Raw genomic sequence first — 24242 nt, 5'->3', positions numbered from 1 at the left:
AGACCGAAAATTTTACACAGCAGCACATCTCATCAAAAAAACTAGATCTAATGGCCCAGAATTGGTCTCTAGTTCGGTCTTTAAAATTGGTTCGACATTGATCACAACTCTATAGGATAATATATATATATATATATATATATATATATATATATATATATATATGCATATGTGTGATGTATGTATTTCATAAAGTGACAACTAAGGGGGTGCACACACGAATTAAAACCCTTTGATGTGGACCACCTAAGCTTGTTTGATTATGATCTTTAATTTATAATAAAATTGTAAAGTTTGATCAAATTTTAGAGGTATCCAATTTTAAAAGTTAGTCTAAAAAATCATGAAGTTTGAATTTGTTCGTATTTATGAAGAAATGATCTGATTGCCTACGCTCACTTCATCTTCTCCACCTTTCTCCTTTGTTTTTAGCGTCACCATCTCTTCCACTCCTCCCTACCGCCGCTGTCTCCTTTTTCCCCACTCCTATACCGTTAACGTCTCCTCACTTCTCCCCCACCACTCGCCATCTCTTCCCCTACTCCATCGCATGCCGCCTTCTTCCTCCTCTTGCACGGTTGCCGCCTCCTCACTGGGTCAGATCTGTGGGTCCCATGAGAGAGCGCACTCACGTAATATATTATTAATGTTTTTCACCCAAGACACTGTGTTCCATATAAATAGGTGACATCATTTAATTCACTAACAGCAACATCCACATGATTTCACGATTGCCTTATTAGAGTACAAATTCAAGAAAAAGTTTGTCATAGAACAATTGCAAACAATCCAAATTTTATAGTTTTTTCGACCATACTATAAGTCATGAGACAAACCATAATTTGATATTTTTTCGATAATTATCTTTATTATTTGTTAAAGATATATAGACAGGGATGCCCTTCAAACAAGGAGTAGTACTACTACTATAATAATAAACCAATCTCCATTTCCTACCTCCTTCCTCTAAATTACTCCACTCCCTCTCACAAAATCCTAACACCTTAATTTCTCTTCTCATCTCTTCTTCACTTCTCTTCTTCACCTCTCTCACTTCATAAATAAAAAAAATCCATCATCTAATTTGTTAATTTCCTGTGGCATGGGATTGAGCAATCAACCACTTGACTGGGGCCAAACGCTCCTCCCCTCCGAGACATCGAAACCGCCCCCAAATCGTCGGCAACAGCCGCAGACGGAGGCCTTAAAGTGCCCTCGATGCGCCTCCACAAACACCAAATTCTGCTACTACAACAACTACAACAAATCCCAGCCGCGCCACTTCTGCAAATCCTGCAAGCGCCACTGGACCAAAGGCGGCACCCTCCGTAACGTCCCCGTCGGCGGCGCCCGCAAAAACAAACGCCCCAAGACTTCCAAATCCGCCGCCGTCAAGCACACCGCCGCTGGAGACAAGAACATGTCTACTATTCTTTACCAAGCGTTGATCGGCCGCTCCTCCTCTTCACCGGCAATGCATGAAACGACGTCGTCGAGAGGTGTTGATAATATCTCTAATTCCCACTACAAAAATAATTTTTTTCAGAAAAACACAAAAATAGAGACACATTTACTGTTTTACTTTTTTATGGGGCTCCTAATTTTAGCTAGGACACCAAGAATGAGGATGTTTTAGAAGAATTAATTGTTTTAAAAAATATTCTTAGTTGTTTATTTTTTTGTAGTGTCCCCTTTCGCCGGAGGAAATGTGACTCAGGTTATTCCGGCTACGGAATTTCAATTCTCGAGTTCAAACATGAATGGTTCAAGTTCGTATGGATTTGATCAATTCGCCGGAAATCTTGATTCGGTGGAGGAGTCGACGATCACCACCGTGAATGCTCCGGTCAGCGGCGGAGGCGGGGGTTGGGAGATGGATTTGCCTAGCTATTGGAGCTGGAACGAAGTCGATGTGTTGGGATCATCAGGTGATCTGAGTGTGTCTTGGGATGAAGTGATCAAACCCTAAATTAAAATTCAGTTTGGTAATAGGTGAATAATTAAGAGTATAATCTTGCCCTAATTTTAAGAGTTGTGACAGTTAAATTTGTATCTATCATATAGTTTGTGGGAGCTGTCCTTTTTAGAATCAGCTTCGGAGGTACGTACGAGACATATTTAATGTGTCGTTTGTTTGTATTTTTCACTCTTGAAATAGAATGAATTCATGTGAAATTTGGATTGTTTGTGAATGAGAGAGAGAGAGGGGGGGGGGGGAATGGGACCTGCTACAGCGAGGAAGATTCTTGTGGATATGTATGTTTGTATAGAAATATATGTTCGCCATTTTCAGTCTGGATTTTGTTGTGGCTTCATGTTCATGGGGCCCTTCTCACTCCTAAACTATTGACAAATGCCCATTGATTTTTTGAGGCCACTATTTTTGCATTGCAATTATTTGACGTATTCTAGAATTTCAAGAGCTTTATAATTCATGCTTCGTTGGAGTTTTGGAATTTATACAGAAGTAAAGTATAGTCAAAACTAGTGTTAACTCTTAACTCAACTACAGTAAATAAATGATTCTACTACAGTGAAATGACTGATTTTTTTTTCAAGATTTGGTGGAAGTGAGCTGATGCCATTCACGAAAAATAAGAAACACCACTTCACTAACAACTTATATTTGGACGACCAAAATAAAGGTACTAATGAATAATTCAACTATAGTGGAACGACAAGAAAAATAAATGACTCAACTACAGTAATACAAAGGCGTATGATGTGTGAGATGATGCAATGCACTAGAAGAAAATTAAGAAACACCACTTCACTTACAAACATCAGTTTCATTGGACTAGCACGAGTTGCAACACTAGGGTTATGTTCTCTCGATTTCTTGAATTAGAAACAAAAATTACATGAAGTTGCGCTGAGCTACAGCAACCTCAAAATGTGCACAATAATAATAGTAGTAATAATAATAATAATACTAGGAAAATGTCGTATAGTAGTTACACACTCTCCATTTACAAAATGAGCATATCCCATCCCGAGGGATACTTCACCGCAATAACGAAAGAATACTCTCTACCTACATAGAATCAAATGAGCCGCTCTTTAACCTTTCCATCCGTGCCTGAAGCCCGGATAGCGCTTTCTCATCCATAGGTAGTATCCCGCCCTGCATAGTGCCATGCCCTTCACTAACGTTCCCGTTTACTTGCACCAATGGCCGGCTTCTTGATTCTGGATTCACTCCGCCAGCTGCTAACTGGATGCTCTTCATCCTTTCCCTGATCGCGTCTAGGGTTCCATTTGACACTGCAGTTTCGGATAAATAAGGTGAGAATAAGGTTGGGTTGGAAATAGAAGCAGTAAAATTCGATGCGTTTAACTTACCACCAATTGGCATTCTGTCATTTCTGGGCTCGTCAAAGCTCTGTTGTAACCCAGACGGATCGTACGACGCTTTCTGGGCATTGACAAGCCGATGATCATCCTCAGCAAAAGATGGTGGTAGTGAAAAATTTGGGGGTTCACCACCTGCATTCATGTTTCTCGGGTCATTTAATGAGTCCGCATTCACAGGAGGCACAGCGCCATATCTTGGAGAGAGGTTGAGCGTTGCTGGTGGAGGAGTGGACAGAGGTACGCTCGAAGGAGTCCTTCCTTCAGCTGCATTCTTCTCCATCTGCCAAAAGAATGAAACTCAGAACACAAAAGGCAGAACAGAATGAACTAATTGATAAACTGAACTAGAAAATAACAAATCATTTTTCGTCACCTCTGTTAGAACTCTTAACAAACTAAAGAGCCGTAAACATACTCAAATTATGAAAATATAAACTAAACATACTAAGAGATAATAACTACAGAAAAATAAGCAGGGAACAGAGCAGAATGCAGCAAGTAAATCAGAGCAGACCTGGGCCAAACCATCTCTAATGTATGTTCGGAATGCCTCACTAGCATTTTGCAACTGAGCGAAAATATCAACCTGGGAAAAGATTGAGGAAAATACAAATTATAATATAATAACACGAACTAGCACACTATCACAAATATGTATATACATGGAGTAGTATATATCAAGTCATTTACCCATGTATATACACTGCTTACCTGAGGATACAATTGTGTTATGCGATAAAGCTCGTACAGACCAATGGAGCAAGTCTGCTTGTCGCCAATTTTCTTAAATATTGCAGCCAGTTCTTGCTGTTATAGCAAACATCAAGTCCAGATTTAGAAACGGGAGGGAAGCATGGGGTGAAAGGCAAAAGACGAAAAAAAAAATGATTACCAACAAAAGACAGCTGTACCTTCAGCTGAGCATCTGCTGAGTGTGTAGCCGGTGCAGCATTGTTGGCAGTTGAGTCACTCCAGTGAGTTTGCCCAACAGGCCCAGATGGTGTCAGCATTCTAGCAGCTGCGAGTGTCTGCTCAATATTGTCGAGGGCATGATAGTGAATTAGTGAGCAAATAATGAAAGTAAAAACCATGTCATAAAGAATACACCAAAAATACCTGTAGATTTAGATCAATGTAGGCAAGAATGATAGGTTGTGGTTGCATGTCAATTGGCACCATGGAAAGATGACCTTTGATGGCTGTCCCACGCAGTTTAACAAGCTCGTGGAGAACAGTTTTAACCATTCGAAGTGGTTTGTCATCAGCTCCAGCTCTTCAATCGTTCCATAAGAAAAAACAATTAACACGCATTCTTGTTCAAACCACAATAAAATGGCACCAAAGCCACACCTAAAATGTTGATCAAAACTGTAAATTTACTGTACCTCTTACGAATTTCATCCATTCCTAGTTCTTGCAGATATACATGGATACTCTGTAGGATACGATCAAGATCTACATCATAAATGGTATTTTGCAAAACCTGTTTCATGTGAATATTGGAGGGGTTAAGTGATTCGGCTTTACAAGGGAGAGGTTAATTGAACTACAGATGAAATACCAAACATCAGTAAAACAGATCAAGATATAATACCTTTGTGAGCTTGATCAAACATTTAACAACCAAATCGGAGAACTTCTGGTTTCTGATTGCAAGAGACTCATTTGATGCTGGAGATGGCCATCTTGATGGATCCAGAGGTCTTAACAGATTTATAAGCACAGCAAATGATGAAGTACGCTCTGCGTTATCCTGCACGTGCAATCCAGCCACACAACGGCAATTATATTCACAAGAAGAGGGGAGAAAAACTAGCCATGCTTGCCTCATAAGTTTTACAGTGATAGTTACCAGAATCTTTAACATCAGAACATTCAAAGCTCTCAAAAGTTGACTTCCATCATCCATCTGCGGAATCCTATCATCCAAGAGCCATAACAACAGTTCCGTGATGAGACTATCAAGAGTACTCTCCTTAACTGCATAAGCAAGCCTCTTGTTCTGAAAAGTCTGCAACAAAAGCAATAACAACTTCAGACCTCAATTAACATCCAAATAATCAAAATCATGACATGGATCTTCAATTTTAGGCATTATTAGTTAAAAGGTCATTAATACTTACCTGCATCAGAGTATTTAGGACGTATTTACAAGATCTTGAAGAGGCACCAGTGAGGCTGAAGTCAAAAGTCTTCGCAACCTGCTAGAAACGATAACAATTGTGAGGATCTCCTGGAAACAATACCAAGGAGGTATGTCAAAAAATAGCAGAATAATTTCCTTATTCGCCAGGCATGAAACAAGTCTATCAGCATCTTTCACTATATCATCCATTGTGCTCCCCTCGGGGTCAGCAGTTGCTTGTGCCAATTCATGGCACACAACTTTCATCCCTTCAACAGCCTGCAGACGAAAAACAACTATAAGTTTCTCAAAAGAAGGCTATCATTGCCCAAATAAATACACAAATGACATTGGACACACAAAACAGTATTGGAGACATTGTCAGTAGACAAAATTATGAAGAAAAAATAGACATTAGATAAACAAAGTTCTAATTGAAGCAATAAGAAGAGTGCTAATACAATTTTGAAAAACAAATGATTATTTTAGATCACATGAACATACAAAATCAGAAGGTTATGCCAAGGTCATAACGGATAAGCAATTCTTTAAACATATCAACCACTCAGTCTTGTCAGATCTAAAAAAAGGGCAGTCTATTTGCTTCCTCAGTAACGTACAAACTTTTTAAAAAATAGTATCCAAAAAGTTATTTACGCAGTTAAATGTGATTCGAAGACTATTGATTCACCATAACTGATATTCAGAAATGATCACATTATTTGGTTCTTTGGACAACTTTCAAATGCATCGAGAACAAATCTGAACAGATATTTCAAGGACATGCCTAATCTTTAGAAAAAGTATTCCATTGAAAAATATTCCTCATCTTTACCCTATCCCCAATCAAACTTAATAACTACATTTTGACACATCATCCATAGGTATTTATTTATATACCTGTTCAGGAGAACTATATTCTATGATTTCCAAAGCTTCATTCCAGTCTGTGAGGCCAACACCAGAATAAGCCCGTGGCATTGGCAGTCTATCTGTGTGGATTTCAGGAAGGCCATAGTTCTCCCTAAGAGAAAAAACGACAGAAATTAGTAGAAAGCAAACACATCTATAAATTATTATAAGATAGTGGGTTCAAGGAAAAATAGCAACTCAGTCTGGATAATGGTGTTGAATATAGACACTTAGTAATTCAGTACATAAAAGTTTGAGTACCGATTGAAAGTTGGGATGCCCATGGATCTTGATAAGTCCCCACTTTGCTCAGCTGGATCAGACCTGTGGGCATTAATGAGGTCATTAATGATCATCCCTTCAATGTTATGAAAATATAAAACATAGCAACACTTTACAATAAATGTATTGCCTTGACAGAGAACAACTTGGAATAGATTTGGGTCCAAAGACATTCCTTTCCATCATTTAGTATATTCTAGGGTATACACATATAACAGCAATTTCAACATACATAAGCTGTTAATTCAGTTTTTCTGTCACAAAATTACTTGGCTCAAAGTTCTAACCGCTAAAAGAAATTTTAAACCTCAATGGAAATGAGCCTTAGAGCGGACAAAAACATGATGGACAGATTAAACTCTATACTCTAGTTAGTAGTAACAGCTAGTATATCCAAATATGTTGATGTTCCCACTTAATGGCGTTCATAAACTAAAACCAACATATAACTATCGAGTGTATATATAATGGATTTCCAGGTAGGTTGAGCCAGGAATTGGTTGAAAGATGTTGATGGCACACCTTTTCATGAAAACTTAGTTGGACCTAGTAAGATCTAGACAAATAAAGAAACACATATGTCCATGAAATAATCATTGTGTGGCTAAACAAAATGCAACTGTGCATTAAAAATCGTACACATTTTCTCGCACTGAGCGTCTTAGGGCAGCTCTAGCTTCTCCTGGCCTGCCTTCCTTCCTCTTCTCCATCTCTCGTGCCTGACGATCCAAAAAAAACAACTGTTTAGTGGAAGAACCGAATGAAATGTTGACATGAACCACAACTTACTGACCTTCCATTTAAATCTATCATCCAACATACTTCTTTGTGCCTCAGTAAGCTTTCCAACATATCTCCAAATATCATCACCTACATTATTTGCAGAAATATCAAGAAAGACCATGTTCAAAACAAAAGTAATAACTATGCATTCACTTGCCACAACAACTTCCTTAGCTTACGAAACAACGAATAACATATAAAAAGTTTAAATGAACAACCCAACAACAGTAAGTTATAGACTCACCAAGAATCTTATAGCCTATAGCCAAAGTATTCAATGCAGCTTTGCGGGTGTCACCATCTCGCTCAGCAGTTAAACTTGCGACAATTTGCAAGGATTTTAACTGGCTACTTATCTGCCAAGAGGAATACATGGAAAGATATAGCACACAAAAACAACAAAGCATTAGAGACTTGATGCAGTGAAGGACTGGCTAAATCGTTACCTCAGTTCCATAGTTATCTAATAAGAATCCAACATGGTCAGCAGACTCGATCCTTGTTCTGTTGTTCCTAGAACGCAAACCCTCTAAAATATAAGGAAAAGTCTTTGCAGCAGAATGTGTTTGGATGACTTGCTTCATCAGTTCCCGCATTTTTTCTCGAACTTTTTCAATGTTATGCCCAGACTGCAGTAAAAGCGAATAAGACATTGGATACTGGTTGAGATATTACATTTAAAAATAAAATAAATTCAATTGAATTCAAAACAACCAGAATCATTTTCCATAGACTTCCAGACAGAAAACTCTAACAACAAAGAAAAGCATATTACAGACAGTTAACACATCAGTTACCTTCTCAACCAAGCAAGGAAGAAAGATGGTTGCCTCTGCTTCTGTCATAGTGTAGCCCTCATTTCTCAACAGATCCAGAAGCTCCGGAAGAAATTCAAGTACCTTACCAAAGATACAGAAGATCAAGATTCAAGAAAGGATTCGAGATGGTTAAAATATGATAAATAAGAATTATCAAGACCTATATATTCACAGCCTGTAACATCATTAGAGAGATAGATATGGGAGAATCAATAACAATTTGTAATTTTAGCAATTCCACAAACAAGATGAATAAATAAATGTTCTAATATCACTCATCAAATATGCTACCACTCATTCCTTTTTCAAAAATATCATTTGATACATTCAGACAGCCAAGCACACGGGCATGCTGACAAAAAATAACAGAAATTAATAAAATCCTATTTACCTTTAGTAAGCATGATGTATTGGATTCACAAAACCTCAACACAAACCACTTCAAGAGGATATCTAATACTTCAATCACCTCTCTTCCCATGGATGGAAGAGCCTGCAATCATAAACAAACATAAACAAACAGAAGGTTAAACGAAAATTTCAAGTTACACAATCAAAACTAGAATTTATTTTGAAAGAACCTTCTGCAACATCTCGATGCCATCAACTTGCTTTTTGAAGTCAGCACTTAAGAGCCTCCGATGCAGATCCTCTCGAAAGTATTTCATGACATCATTCTGTTTGAAAAGTAAGCAAAATCACTTACTAACATCTATAAAGAATGTAACATATCATCACATGCAAAAAATTACATAAGCCACACAAAAGTTCTAAAAAGTTGTACAAGCAAAAAATTACATAAGCAACACAAAAATTCTAAAAAGTTGTATAAAGGCCTCCTGTATGATATGAAAAGGCTAATCCCATAAATTATAAGAACCAAGATACAGCAGACACTATACAGTACACCAAAAAAGGATTAAACATAAGTCTGAAGAGCACAACATTAATAAAGAAATCTTAAAAGAGAACAAAAACCTCAAGATCTTGAATTTGCTCAATACGCAATTCTTCGAATTTGAATCTGCGAACAATAATTCTTTCTCTGTCATCCTGCGAGAGTAACACTAAATTTATCTACTTTGTTTGCATAATAGATACAACAATATTTGCAGCCTGTAGTTACCAAAATAATTGCACTTTGTTTCCCTGAAAAAATAAATGTGTACCTTGTTTGAATCCTTCAGACTAATCAGAGCTTGTGACTGAATGTTGATGTCTTGAACAGACAAGACGGATTCTTGCCTGGATCCTTTGCTAGGAACAGCTCTCTAAATAAACAGGACATCAATTAACAAATACATTATGTTTCAGAAGAAAGATATTAACCACAGAAAACGTACTGAAGGTGCATTTCTGCTTCCATGCCGAGTTGCACGGTCACCATGACCATTTGGCTTTGCAGTCTTTAGGCTGCTTTTGGATGTCATGCTTGACGAAACAGATCTATTAGAGTCATAATTATCTGCAATGAATATGTGGCACGAAAAAAATCAATATAATGATATGGAAAAGTGGAAAAACATTATATCTTTTTTAGTAGAAGATGAATGAGTAATGGTAAGTAGCATAATACCTTGAAAAGCTCCATATGGCTTCAGTCGCTCGCTAATAATAGCTAAAGCAGAACCTTGTATATCTCTCAAATTTTTGGAAACCTATAAGGGGAAAGATATAAGATGTGGTTCTATAGCCACCTAGCGGCTAACAGAGTTAGCAAACCTTAATCAAGTAATAAAAAATTTGGATGTTCATACCGTTTCTTGTCCACAAACCCTCAATATTTCATTAAAGCATGCTTCAGCAGCTTTACGAACATCTGCTGATTTATCCTGGAAAGGTAACCAAGAAAAAACCTGAGACATAAAGTTGACACAAGCAGCTACCTACAAAATAACCACTTTGCATAATGAAATACCGTCATAGCAGATGCAGTGGGTTTGAGCAGCTGTATTGCATCAGGAAATTCAGCCAATCCAGCAAGTTGTCTTGATAGCCAATCAAAAAGATCCTTGCGCCCTTCTGCGCCTACTTTAGCGTCTGTGAGAACAGCTGTAACATATGGCAGCTGAAGACAGCAACAAATTAAGAGGTCAACGATACTCAAAGCAGGAGGACAAAAAACACTATTTTCCAAATCGACTACAGACCATCTTATCAAGATGAGCAGCACCAAGCCAAGCATCTAAGGTACTCAATGTACACTCACGCATATTCTTTTTGTTGTCACCAAGACACTTCAAGACATCGGAAAGAATGCCCTGCATGAGCCACATTCATGTAAATGATCAAGCGTTCACAGGAGCTATGTGCATGACAGAAGAGTTTCAATATTGGTAACTTGGCATTTAAAAGTACAACTGATGGCTTTTAAGAATTTGTGATTTGCTTAATGATCCCAAGTGTTTAAAATTTATAATATTGGGATTGTATATCACAGTTAGTTAGCGCAAGAGACTCTTAATAAACCTATAACTAATAGTATAAGAGAGTACCTTGCTTGACTTCTCAACTGGCTGTCCCATCGCAGTCGCAAGAGCACTAATAGTGGACAAAGTGGCAATAATCAAATTTTTGTTACTGTCGTGTAGACGCCCTTTTAGAGCTCCAAATAGATCTCCTAAAGCAAGAAAGATAACCGGCCATATCATATAGATAATTATATATACAGAAAGGTTGATAGTTATTTCAAAATTTTCCCTAAATGTACCAGTTCCAGCAGGCAGAATACGTTTGTTCGCCTCTTCCAGAATTTTGGTTACGCTTTCAATAGATTCCAAACGGACCTAGACATAAGACAAGTCAGATTAACAGCATGCCCTCTCAAACCATTCACAAATTTAATGATTAACAAACATATATAAAACAAACCTTCCAATCCGAACTCTCTAAGCCTTTTAACAAAGTGGGGGTGATCTTTTCACTGATATCTTCACGTGGAAGACCATCCATGCCACCAGTCACCGCAGATGATGTAGCATCAGTTACTTTAACAACCTTCTTTGGAACTGCAGATGCCTGCAAAGAGTAATGTTTGATATTTGAGCTGATGAACAAACTGATCATGGGAAAAATAACAGTGTAACACCGAAAAGAATTTACCTCGTGCGGGTTTTTTTCATACTCGGCATCAAGAGTACTTAGTAGAGCAGGTTTAACATCAGACAGAAATCCCTTTATATCTTCAAGGAGAGTAAAAAACAGTTAATAACTTAATTTCTCTTAACATCTGACTATTATGATTCAATAAACCCCCTCTAAAAAGTGCCCCCCGACCTCCCCAACACATCCCGACATATGAAAGCTGAGATTAAAAAATGTATCACCTGGGCCAACAAACTTATGAAGGACACCGATCAGTTTAACTGTAGCATTTCTAGTTGCAGCTGCACTAGATTGTAATCCAACATCCTTGCAGAAGTCAATTAAATCCTGGAATGTTTATTATTACTCATGTTAAAACCAAGTCAGAATCTAAGTCGGAAAGTAATGAGAGAATTCTTATTAATAAGTTGAGAACCTTCAGCTTAATATGGGAAGTACCAAAGTCGTCCACTGCAGAAACCATCCACAACAGGCCTTCACTAAGAACCTTTGGATTCTTGTGCTCCTTCATAATTTTATACATCTGAAAGAGCCACATAAGAAATAATAAATCCAAACGTGTTTCTCAATATGACAAATTACCTTGGGATACCGGTCCCTAAAACCACAAACTTTGGCCTAATTCTGGTATTTCCCATAAACTTTAAAATTGGTCTAAAATAAATACAAATGAAAAAGGAATTACCCTCTCAAAAATAAAACCAGGACCCACAGCTTCACAAAAAGTGGAAAGACACTTCATGGCTTGAGCACGAGTCTTTATGTCAGCTACTCTTTCAGTAATACCTATCAAGTAAATACTAGCATATGTAAGAAATAAAAGCTTATTAATTTTAACTCGGAGAACATCAGAGAACTATGAGCATTTGCATCTCAAAACTACATGTAAGAGTTACACCTGCAAGAAATGACTACTTAGCCAATTAAAGAAATGCTATAACATAGTGTTAAATTTTCAAGTTACTGATTGCACCAAACTATAGAAGTTTCTGACCTGAAAGGCAAAGCACAACACACTTTTTAGGAAACTTTGATGCCGTCGCAGCAATGTGGGTGACAATATCTATAACTTGTTGCTGGACCTGATCAACAGACCATGCTTAGGCTAAGTTCAGTAGTCCAAGAAGTCCGTAAAAACAAAGAAGTTACATAAAAATTATAAGTTTCTGGATATAGCACCTGAACATTTTTCTCATTCCAACCAGGAATAACACAAAGTAAACGAATCAACATTTCAACAGATGGATCCAAATCTGTTTGTGATTCAACCTGTTCTTTAAACGACACAATAGCTGAAACAAAAAATTAATAAATCAAAAATCAGAGTACAGATTTTATCAGTAGCAAGATAACAAAGATAAAATTGATTCCATGCGTGCAATACCCTAACATCAAGAAGCCAAAGATAATATGTATATTACAATGTAGTAATACCTATCCTTATGAGAAGAGATCAATAAATAAAGGAGCATTTAAATATTCACTGGATGAAGCAAAGAGAATATCAAGAAAATTAAATATATAAAGGCAGGATATGAGGATTAATCTACACCTCAGACACTATTTCGCTTCAAATACCCATGATAAAATTTTATCCCAGCTAAACAATGGCAAAGGAATGGATAAAGGTTTATCTTAAAAGCAAAAGAAAAATACAAACCAAGTAGATTCTTGGCTACATAAACTTGTAATTTTTGGAGAAAGAATGACTAAGACAGAACAATACCATAATAAAGTTGCTAAACCTATAAAATATTTAGGAACTAGAAAAGGAAAACCACACAGAAAAACTAACAATTTCTTCCACAAGAGCATAGAAAATTCCTCAAGAAAAAAAGAAGAATGATAAAATTATATTGAAAAATGATCTATGAAATGATCATAAGACACCAACTGACTTGCAAAACTGATGCACAGGTCAAGAGTAATTTTTCTAAGCATACTTTAGCATCAGAGCCAGATAAAATATTTTCCATACGTTGATATGTAACAAATTTCTATGATGCATGATATTGTGTCCAAATCCTCAGTTGAGAGACCAAACACACAATCACTATTTTCTGTAAGCTGCAAATCATATGGTTGAGAAATAGGTTTACACCCAAAAAAGTGGGAAGGGAAACAATGAACTCATGATGCAAATTCAAAATTTAAGGGGGAAAAAACATCTAAATATGACCTAAATATGCAACTGTCACAAATAAAGTCAAGAACCCTAACCTTCAAGCCGCTCTTTCCACACAGCACTTTTTAGTTGAGTAATTGTCTCTGCTTGAATAAGAGATCCTAATCTGCTCTCAATCTCTTCCAAACTCATTTCTGTCGGCTGTAAAGAAAACTAGGTCAGTTAAAAAAATCTCCCTAATAATGTAGTCAGCCATCATACAACAGGTAGAGGGGGAAAAAGAAAACAGCAGCTCAGACCTCAACATCTTCATGCTCCACAGGCTTAGAAACTTTTGTAGTTTGTCCTCCTCCATCACTCTTTTTGTTGGTACTAGATTTTCCAGACGCCGCTTTCTTAGTGGCAGCTGGCTAAAAGAAGATGGGCATACAACAAGCAAAAGGGAAGAGTCAACAGTGATTAACCATATGTGTATGTGAAGTAGCTAGATGTCTAGAATAGGTGCTCGTAATCCATCTCCTTGGAAAATAATATTTAACATTGTACTTACAGCTGCAGCAATAGGCTTTTTTCCACTAAGCATGCTAGCTGCTGATCTTTTAACAAATGACGAATCAGAGGCCTGCATAAAGCGATAGAAATCAAAACTTGATCAACATGAAAGCAGTGCACATCATACCTCATTGACAGTGCAATCTGGCACAACTTACATCAGCAATGATTTCAGGAGATACAAAAAATTATTAAAGGACTAAGTGCTCCATTATATGATCAAAGATTTCATATATAACTAGATCGAAAGCTACTAAACAGTCTATAAAAATCATGAGCATTTAAGGTCATTAAATGTGGTTTCAAAGTTATACGTTAGGCCCTGATGACTAAGATACTAATCAATTTTATTTGTATGTCAGAAGATTATAGAAAATGATTCTAAATTTCATGATCTCTTTTATGTTTCAGATTAGAGTGAAATCAATAGTACTTCGCAATGGGCTCATTCCACAATAATTAAGAAAAAAAATGCTAAGTTAAGAAGAGTATTTACCCCTGTGGTCACAACTCCACCAGAAGATTGAGCCACACCTGAGAGTATTGTAATGACAAAGATCAAAATATACTCTAAAAATCATCAAATATTACAACAAAAATCAGATACCAAACCTGAGTTTGGAAGAGTAGAAGGATCCCCGGTCGACCCCCCAATCATTTCAGATAACTTCTTTTGTCTGACGTCATCCAGCTTTTCTAGAGACTTCTCCAAAGGTCTCATACCAACCATCTAAATAAAAGAAATGACAAAACTATTAAATTGACAGTTAAAATTATAATGAGATGTAGACGGAAAACCATGAAATAATTACCTTGGCAATAGCTGCCAAAGCTGAGAAAGCTGCATCCCTCACATCAGGTGTTCCATCATTAAGGGACTGAAAATTCATACAGATCAATTTAGAGATCACAAAAAGTTGCTAATGGCCCAACACAATGATACATTGATACTACAATGATAAATTAAACGATTTGAGTAGTGGCTTAAGGCAAAATTGGTCATGCTTTTAGCAACAATGTACATATAGCTAAACAAAATAAAGAACTGAATATTTCTCACTAACTCATCTCTGACATATTTCTTTATGAAATATATAGTTTTTTTACACCGGAGCTACTCAATTCAAACAATGAGTTTCTGAGACTTATTATTGATTCAATATAAGGTGTGAAAGAAGTAATTGATTGAAAAATATGAAAATAAATCTGCATAGTTGACAAAAACTTGTTATGCTACTAACTAACCTCCATGCATATGGGAACATATTCCTTGTGAACCTTAAGTATGGCCGCTTTGTTACTGGTTTCAATACAGAATGTAACCCAGCTCAACGTCAACGACCTTACAAGAGGAACTTTATTTTTCACTGCCACCTTCACATCTGCAGGAATACTAATAATCAGTAGGACTAAAACTGTAGAAAAAACTCTCATTACGAACCCAAATAAAGACCACATCTTCTTTTTTGTACCTTGAGTAACCATGCATATATTCTATTGGTTCAAACAATAGGTAAGCCGAATTAGGTATTTTTGTGGTAATTACAGAATACATATTTCCAAGCAGTTAACTGAAACTATTAGAAAATACATTTATATCTTATGTAATTTATAACCAATAATACCAGCGCCCGAGAGCACTGCTTTCAGATAGCATGTGATCAATAATGCAGCAAAAGGAGACTTTTACATCTTGATGTCAATGATTGAGGCAAATGCATGAAAATCTGTGGAAATGCAATTGCTTAAAATGTCATATATAATAAAAGTCAACACGATGATGAATGAGCTGAGCTAGAACAAACATAAGACCTGATAGTCTGATACATGATAAAACACAATAAAAAATGAAAAACAGGAAAGTACAGGAGGAAAAAGCTAGAAAGCAAACAAGATGTATTCTAAGCACAAGGAAATAATGTGATGCAGAGGTTAAATAACAGTTCACAATTTAAATAAAGGTAGATCATGCCTTCAACAGTGTCAGTTAGACTCAAGCATCCGGACTTGTGCATTGCCTGAAGAGTTTGGGTAAGGGCCTCCGTTGAAGTAGGCTTCTTCTCTTTCAATTTCTCCTACACATCGTCAGCAAAGATCCAGTTCATGTTAAGCAATAATCAAAACTCACAGATTATATCTTAGTAAAGGACAGAATCGTGAAACATAAAGACATTTTGGGGGATTTTTGCAACTGTAATTTCAAAATGGTACTGGACTAACCAGTAGTACAGGCAATAAGAAGCGACTACTGGCCGAAAAATGGGTTCTCAGACCCCTAGCAAGGTTGCCCAGTGCTTGAATAGCTTCAACTGCAACAGCAATGTTTACATCTGTGATAAGCTGCAAAATTCAAAATGTTGTGCAGGCAACACCAATTACATGGTCAAGATATTAACACAAACAATATGTTCTGCATGAAGTCAAGAAAAATCTGGATTGAGTTGTGGTCAAGGAAACAATAGCATACCTTCTTTAATGTTCGACAAACTTCTGAAAAATCTCCAGGAGCAATCTTTTTGGTGGATGCAAGTTTGGTTAGTTCAGCAACGGCCTCTTTCCTCTCAGACCATTTTGAAGCTTTCTGAAAAAATACAAAAAGTATGAATAAAAAGGCTACATCAAATAGCTTTTTGAATATTTGTTATGGGTAAATGACAAAGACAGGCCACTTACCACCCCTTCCCAAAATCCAGACTTCTCCAAAGGCGTCAATATATCAACTGGATCGACCAGGTCATACTCATCTATCTCCTGAGGAGCTGATAGAGAAGATATCTTAGACTCGTAAAAGACAGCATAAAACTAAGCCACTAGGTAAAAAAACCATGAAGGTATAATAGCGATATCATTTACAAAGCCAGCTTCAATATATTATAGCTTAAGATGGTTGGGCCGGAATCAGTGTTGCGTATAAAATTATGGTTCACGCAAAACCTAGAACCTAATCCAGGATTGGGCTAGGCCAGGGGGAGGCAGATTCTGCAAGAGTAAGAGGCAGCATTGAATTGCCTCGATCCTAGGCTACGTGGGGACTTTACAATATTGAATTTGGTCAGAAACATTGTTCAAATACCAAACAATACATGGGGACTTTACAATATAGGTCAAAAACATAGTTCAAATACCAACAATGATTTCAGAGTGCACATACCATCGGCTACACTCTCTTCAGTGGGTACAGAACCCACAGCCTCAGAAACAGCTTCTGGTTCGGGCTCCTTGTCCTGCTCAGACCTGACGAATAGAAAATGCAACAGTTAAAACAATAACTATCAACACTTGTAACAATAACAAAGACATTGCGAATGCTCTCAAACACTGCTGTCATAGTGATCATCAAACTATGCACATAACATTCTTACAAAAGGAAGATTCACTATATCAATGTAATAAGAACACTGCATAATTAAAAGGAAAAAAAACAAATATCGGCGACAGGAGAGCACGACAGAGTATCAATATTCAATACCTCAGTAAAATTGAGAGAGAGAATCACCTGATTTTGCGGGTTGGTTTTGCATTTCCAGTGACATTACCAAGCTCAGCCTCCAACTCTTTTTTCTTAATTATAAGAGAACAAGAGAGAACAATGACATAAACAGCACAAATGTAGGAAAGAAGAATCTAACACAAATCTGAAATTGGAATACCATTGTATCTCGCATCTTTTCAAATAATATTGACTTGACAGGATCTTTTCCTATCCAACGGCAAAGCTCTAGCGTCAGCCCTTTCGAAGAAGCACGAACGTTCTGATCTTGATGATCAAAAAGTTCAGGAAGCATCTTCAATATTCTTTTTGGCGGTACTATCTTTGACCCAAATTCACTGACGATATCCATGGAAATGTCATGGTAATTCAGGACGAATAGAGGCATTTTGCTTGAAAAATGACAAGAAAAAATAGACTAATAAATAACAGACCTTAATGCCTGAAACATGACATCAATCGCAGGTACAACAGCTTTGGCAACTTTATTTTTAATGCCTTTCTCCATAGCATCCTAGAAAGTAGACATTGCTTAGCCAATTAGAATATCAAATCACAACTTCATCATCTAAAACAATGCAGATTGTAGATGCATCAAATATACATATCAGATGTGATAAAAGAATTTTTTTCATTTTCATTGAAAAGACTAAGCAATTAAGCATATAAAACTTAACAAGTAGTTAAGTTATCAGAAACCATGCATCGTAAACATGATCTAGCCAGAATAAAGAGGAAAAATAGTATTTCTCATGAATGATGACATGATTTGTGAGGTACCAACAAAGATATCTTAGCCTAAGTTTTTGTTCCATAGCTCGTAGTAATACTATCAATTTGATATTTACACGCCTAATCGGACAAAGGTGGCATGCAATGGGATGAGTTAGACAACTGATGATCTAAGAGCCAGATATACTTGCCATTGTTACATAAGCAGAAGAGAAGAACAAATTAAGTCACTGAATATAAACAGATTATTGATTTGACAAGTACCAGGAAAGCTTCAACAGCCTCCAACTCCACCCAAAGCATAAATGATATCTGTGCCTTCTCCACCGTTTTAGGTCTTCCAGTCAGACATTTTGTCACGATTGCATCACATACCTCTTTCGCATATCTGCAACCGAAATCAAACCATTAACGACTCAATGAGCAGCTCATTCAGCAGTATTCAAAACAAATTCAGTTGAATTTAAAAACAAAATCCTATAAAAAAACAATTCACCTCCCAGCATCAGCATCTGCAGCTTTCAAAAACGCAATGAGCGCATCCAGAGCCTTCTCCTGCACCGGAGCATTGGAATCAGCCACCGCCTTCCTGAAAAACGGACCTAACAAAAAAACGCCAGGATTAGGCCAAAAGGAAGAGCAACGAGCTACAGTAATCCAAACCACATTAACACCTCCGCATTCGCCGTATCCTTCCTTAGATCAACTAGGCCCGATCAAACAGACACAAAACAAACTAGATCTATCTCGCAAAACAATCAAAATCCTCACCGAATTCACGAAGGCGCGGGTCCTTGGGATCTGTAATACCGTCGCAAACGGCCGCCAAATCGATATTCGCATCGTTCCGCACTTTCCAATTCTTGTGCGACAGCCGATCCTCCCACGGCAATTTCTTCGCCTCCTTCAGCAGCTTCTCATCCTCCGACATTTCCTTTACTTTTACCGACGATGAATACCTCAATCAAATCAAGCACCAAATGACGACGCGATTTCGCAGCTGGAATCTCCGGCGATCGATTTGCCACACTCAGGCTAGTGCCGGCGAGGTTCAGTGTGGGGGAAGGGAGGTGGGGTGTGGGTGCGACAGTAATATATTTTCTCTCTCACACATTCGAAAAAGAGAACAAAACAGAGGAGAGAGACAGAGAGGGCTAATTTTATGTTTTACGTTTCGGGGCAGATGGAGGCCCGGAATCGACATTGAGCGCGTGTATCGACGGGCGAATCTTGGCCGTACATGTGGCGGGTATTGCCATGTGTAAGGAGGTTAGGGGATTAGGATTGTGAAGAGCGCGTGCAAGCGAGTGGGTTGTTGAGCGGCGTAATTTGAAAAGGATGGAGCGGGGCCTATATTAAAATATTTGGAATTCAAAATTTTTTGAGGGTTAAATTGAGGTGGAATTATTTCATATGTTAGTCCACCTTAATAGTAGTACAGATGATAGGTAAGCTGCCGCTATGATTTTTTGAAAATCTTAAATTGTTTTGTTTCCATTAAAAAAAAATTAGAACATCCACAGCCGTAATCTTGCCAACGAGCACAGTTGTGGGCCTGGCCACAATTTTTCTGTCTGCTCTTAGGCAAGAGCACAACACCCACATCCGTGCTCTTTCGCAAGGACGAGTACAAGGGCCCCACCATTCTATTATTCAATTTGAATAAAAACATTTCCACAAAATTAAAATGTATTAAAAATATCCAGAATAATATTACAAATTACAAATAAAATAAAAATTACATAATTAAAATCTTAAAAAATAAAAATTACATAATTAAAATCCTAAAATTTAAAAAGTGCGTAATTAAAATCCTAAAAATTAAAAATTACTTAATTAAATTCATAAGTGACCGAATTTCGTCCAAATGGATGATGAATGTGTGTATTTATAGATGATTTTGGGATTAAATTTTAAAAAAAATCAAAAAAAATTCAAAAAAAACGGTAATAAAACGGCTATATTTTTGGGAATCCGAAAATATATTTTTTTAAATTTTTGGTATTATTTTCGATTTTTTTAAAAAAAGAAAATGCCAACGGCCAATATAATCACGTCACCATGTTCGTTGGCACGGACGTGCTCTTAGCTAAGAGCACGTCAGTGCCAGCGGCAAGAGCGCAGCGGCGGACAAGCGTGTCCTTGCCAGCGGCAAGGACGGACAGAGAGCTTATGCTTACCGTTGCAGATGCTCTTAGCAGCTTGTCTCATCACCGAAAAGAAAAAAAAGAGGAATTAGTTGGTGTTTAGGAAAATATAAGAGGTGGTTATATGATATGCGAGATTCAATGTAATCATTAGCTTTTATTGATTCAATGTCATTTGTTATAGAGCATCCAAAATGGCACCCGTCCCGGCGGACGTCCGGCCGGCGTTCCGGAGTTCAGCGCGGGACGTCCGCCATTGTGCAGCGGTGACGCGGATACGGACGTCCGCTGCGGACACCGGAGTTCCGCGGCGTTCCCGGGACGTTCGTCACGACGTCCTTGCGGACGTCCGTCATTGCGTTGACTCCACGGACGTCCGCACGAACGTCCCGATTATTTTATTATTTTTTTAAATAAAGTGGTTGCAATTTCTCCGTATTTGTGTCGAAATTTTAATTCCGTAAATTGTTTAACTTGGTGAATTTATAAATTTTTATTATTATGGAAAGTCTGTCGGGATGTCCTTCGAGATGTCCGCCACTATGCGATGGGAAGTCCTTATAATTTGTTTATATTCAGTACCACTTGTTTCCTAATATATTCAGTATACAAAAAAGTACCACTTGTTTCCTAATATATTCAGTCTCAGAAAAATTAATGTTTATAAGTTGCGTATATTTCATCAAAAATTATTAATATGGTATCATATCTTACTCAAAATAACAGTATACTGCAAAATATTATTTTTTTTGATACAATAATTTCGGTATAATTATTATTTATATATTCGGTCACCCTTGCCCAACCCTCATTAATTTAATCTAAGTCTGCATGTCTAATTTAGTTGTTGGATCATTGCAATTGGGTGAAGGCATGGGCCGTGTGGAGGTAGGCCCACAAAAAATGGCTACTTGGCTAGTATCTGAACATGACAAATTCTAGAACCAATTTTAGACGATGTCAGCAGTCAGAAATATAAACATGCTCTGCGCCGTTAATCATAGGCCATAAACTCATCAAAATTTACAATTTTGGGATTTCGGATGCTTTTTAGTACTAGTATATATAAATATAAAATACTAGTATATAATTATGGAGTATTATTATTTGAAAGAAAAAAAAATGAAGAACAAAAGAGAAAGAGATCACTTTTTTAAAAAAAACCTTTCGAATATATCATACTGATTTCTGAGATCGCAAATATAATTTGACTGTGAATAAATTTTTAAAAATAATGTAAAATTTTATATAAAAATCGAATCCAAATTTAAAAGATAACTATCGTATCATGTCAAATTGTTCGATTTTTTGAAACAAAAAAAAAAGTTTTAAAAACAATAGACTATAATTTAAATCTGTTGTGTTTACATTTGATATCATTTTATTGACTGATTTCCATTCAAACCAATTTGCTATGCAATCAATTGCAAATTGAACTCTCTTTTTGAATATAGTGCAGATTGCAAAAGTATAGATTTCAAATTGAACGGACGGATGAAATATATATAAAAATGAATTACACACTATCTATAAATAAAAGATGACTAAATAAATATAAACATTTTGCTTATAATGGTATTCTAACCTAAAACTGAAATTCATAACTAAAATATCTACATCCTTTGTAAATCTTCGTGATTGGAGAAAAAAATGATTCTCTCTTTTTTTAAACTATATTTATCATTCTCATTGGATTGTTGGTATATATATCAAATAAGGAAAGAACATAATTGTTGAACTCATTCAAAAGTACTCTAATCTTTCATCATGCATACACTTTTTTTTCATGTGGTACTCTTTAAAATATGCAGCCTACGACGATTAGTTTTTTGCATCAAACCATTAATTTGAAAATGATTAAATTAATACAAAATAGTCAAACAAATCCGTTTGCCTATGGTTTGAAGTTTGAACACTAAGAAACATACGTGTCCAATCGACATCTAATTAACTAGCCATTTGATCTAATCTTATAATATTGTAAAAATTAAAGGATTAAAGGATTAAAATCTTCAAATTTCTTAATGGAAAAATGAACTTACTAAACGGTGCAAATTAACTTCCCCACGGGCCACGAGGAATAATATGAGTAGACCTATAAAGGGAAATTGGTCTCTAAAATCATAAAATTTATCTAAAATTTGGTATTACCCACGAACTTTGAAATTGGTATATAATATCATAAATTTTGCACTTTATTTGGTATTCCCAACGGCATATCTATTACTATATTTGATTAACTTACAAGGTATTTTTATCATACTTGACACAATTAAATCAACGTGGTTTTCAACGTGACTATTTATCCTATATGTTATGAACTTAAAAAGTGATTTAAAATATCATAAAACGTATCACGGTTGCTTAGGTAAAATAAGATTTTGATGAATATATCTTATTTGAGTGAGATTGGGAAATACTAAATAAAATGCAAAATTTGTGCTTTTATAGACCAATTTTAAAGTTCATGGGAAATACCAAATTTTATGCAAAGTTCAGTGCCCCAACTGTAAAATAAACTATAGTTTTATGTATATTCAAATCTGGTCCTTGTGCTATAAAACAAATAAAAACCCAATTTTAACTTGGACAAAAAATATGTACTCCTATTAGTATTTTCTTCACTGCAATTAAGAAAATGAGTATTTAGTGTTCAATTTCCACTTGATTAATTTAACGCAAACACAACATGAATTTCCTTAAATTCAGTACGAAGTCAAAAGACAAACCTCCCTCTTTTACGCCGTTGTATTTTGCTTTTTGATGACTTTGGTTCAAGAAGATTATAGAATAGATATAAAATTTTGTAATTAAAAAAGTCATGAATAATAAAATACTTCATTTTAGTTATTTTAATCAAGTGTTCAATGTCAAAATTGTGTTTCGTCAATTCATGATACAGCGACTTACTATATCTATACCAACAACCATCAATATCATTTTATTTTATTTTTTTATTTATCTTCCCAATAGTAGTAGTATAAGCTTAATATGATGATTAGCTTACTAAATCAACACCTAATCTAGCTTTGGACGGTCCCGTGCTAACGTCTTCCAATTGATTTTGTGGCATTAATCACGATGTTGAATTTCGAAGCACCTTTATTCATAGCTAATACTCTTCCTAATAAAGGTTCATTTTAACTCTTTGTGAATTTTAGAAATCATATATGAAAATTAATAAAATATGAGTTTTACGTTCATACTATTATTAGTTTTATAATGGGATACTCCTTTCGTTCACGAATATGAGTCTCATTTCATTTTGGCACGATGTTACGAAATGTTAAGCAAAAATGAGTGGCAAAAAAATTAGAGATATATATTATGAGTCTCACTTGTTAGTATTAATTTTAAATGAATTGTGAGTATAATGAGTTTAGTGGAATGTGTGACCTATCATCATTTATAGTAAAACTGATTCGTGGTTTCTATTCACGAACGAAGTGAATATTTATGAAATAATCTAATAATATACATTTCCAAAAAATAGAAAAGTGAAGTTGAACTTTTAATGCAAACTTTTATACTCCCTCCGTCCCGTACTACTCGCACTTATTTCCTTTTTGGGCGTCCCAAGTTACTTGCACTCTTTCCATTTTTAGTAAAAAATTTCACTTACAGCCGTCATTTTTTACTTTCCTATACACTCATTCCTTAATCTCCGAGCCGAAAAGGAAATGAGCGAGTAGCCCGGGACGGAGGGAGTATTTATGATAAAATGAAATACATACGAATGGAGTATTACTTTGAATATAACACTTACCTTAATACAAATAACTATATACCCTACTTATATAATTAGCTATTTATGAAA

At 36.2% G+C, this 24242-nt stretch overlaps 2 protein-coding genes across 3 annotated transcripts; one reads left to right on the top strand and one right to left on the bottom strand.

Annotated features, from left to right (window-relative positions):
* Positions 1-921: 921 nt before the first annotated feature.
* Positions 922-2175, top strand: LOC121776045 (dof zinc finger protein DOF1.6-like). The gene is made up of 2 exons (XM_042173162.1): positions 922-1499; positions 1686-2175. The coding sequence occupies exons 1-2, from the start codon at positions 1103-1105 to the stop codon at positions 1967-1969; spliced, it is 681 nt and encodes a 226-aa protein (XP_042029096.1). The 5' UTR covers positions 922-1102; the 3' UTR covers positions 1970-2175.
* Positions 2176-2769: 594 nt separating this feature from the next.
* On the bottom strand, positions 2770-19392 carry LOC121776326 (protein MOR1-like). Of its 2 annotated transcripts, XM_042173502.1 has the most exons (54): positions 19050-19392; positions 18775-18880; positions 18543-18666; positions 17981-18060; positions 17707-17884; positions 17553-17617; positions 17208-17290; positions 16730-16815; positions 16524-16637; positions 16277-16396; positions 16029-16131; positions 15302-15438; positions 14869-14934; positions 14669-14786; positions 14553-14590; positions 14055-14126; positions 13804-13914; positions 13600-13705; positions 12559-12671; positions 12374-12461; positions 12065-12165; positions 11795-11902; positions 11601-11706; positions 11377-11456; positions 11146-11292; positions 10985-11060; positions 10770-10894; positions 10425-10535; positions 10193-10342; positions 10032-10106; positions 9851-9932; positions 9618-9739; positions 9444-9545; positions 9253-9327; positions 8856-8951; positions 8666-8767; positions 8254-8355; positions 7903-8085; positions 7701-7812; positions 7467-7543; positions 7313-7392; positions 6653-6715; positions 6380-6503; positions 5636-5758; positions 5478-5555; positions 5207-5365; positions 4949-5107; positions 4740-4837; positions 4471-4627; positions 4266-4382; positions 4066-4161; positions 3869-3940; positions 3343-3634; positions 2770-3264 (listed from the first exon to the last, which is right to left on the bottom strand). In XM_042173502.1, the coding sequence occupies exons 1-54, from the start codon at positions 19207-19209 to the stop codon at positions 3035-3037; spliced, it is 6048 nt and encodes a 2015-aa protein (XP_042029436.1). In that variant the 5' UTR covers positions 19210-19392; the 3' UTR covers positions 2770-3034. The 2 variants fall into 2 exon arrangements, 1 of the variants encoding a protein (XP_042029436.1); XR_006045275.1 differs by lacking the exons at positions 2770-3264; positions 3343-3634 and having other exon boundaries at positions 4247-4382.
* Between the last annotated feature and the right edge of the window lie 4850 nt (positions 19393-24242).

Source organism: Salvia splendens, chromosome 18 (assembly GCF_004379255.2).
Source record: "Salvia splendens isolate huo1 chromosome 18, SspV2, whole genome shotgun sequence".
Taxonomy (NCBI): domain Eukaryota; kingdom Viridiplantae; phylum Streptophyta; class Magnoliopsida; order Lamiales; family Lamiaceae; genus Salvia; species Salvia splendens.
The sequence above is the reverse complement of the archived record's forward strand: the minus strand, read 5'-3'. Positions and strand labels throughout refer to the sequence as shown.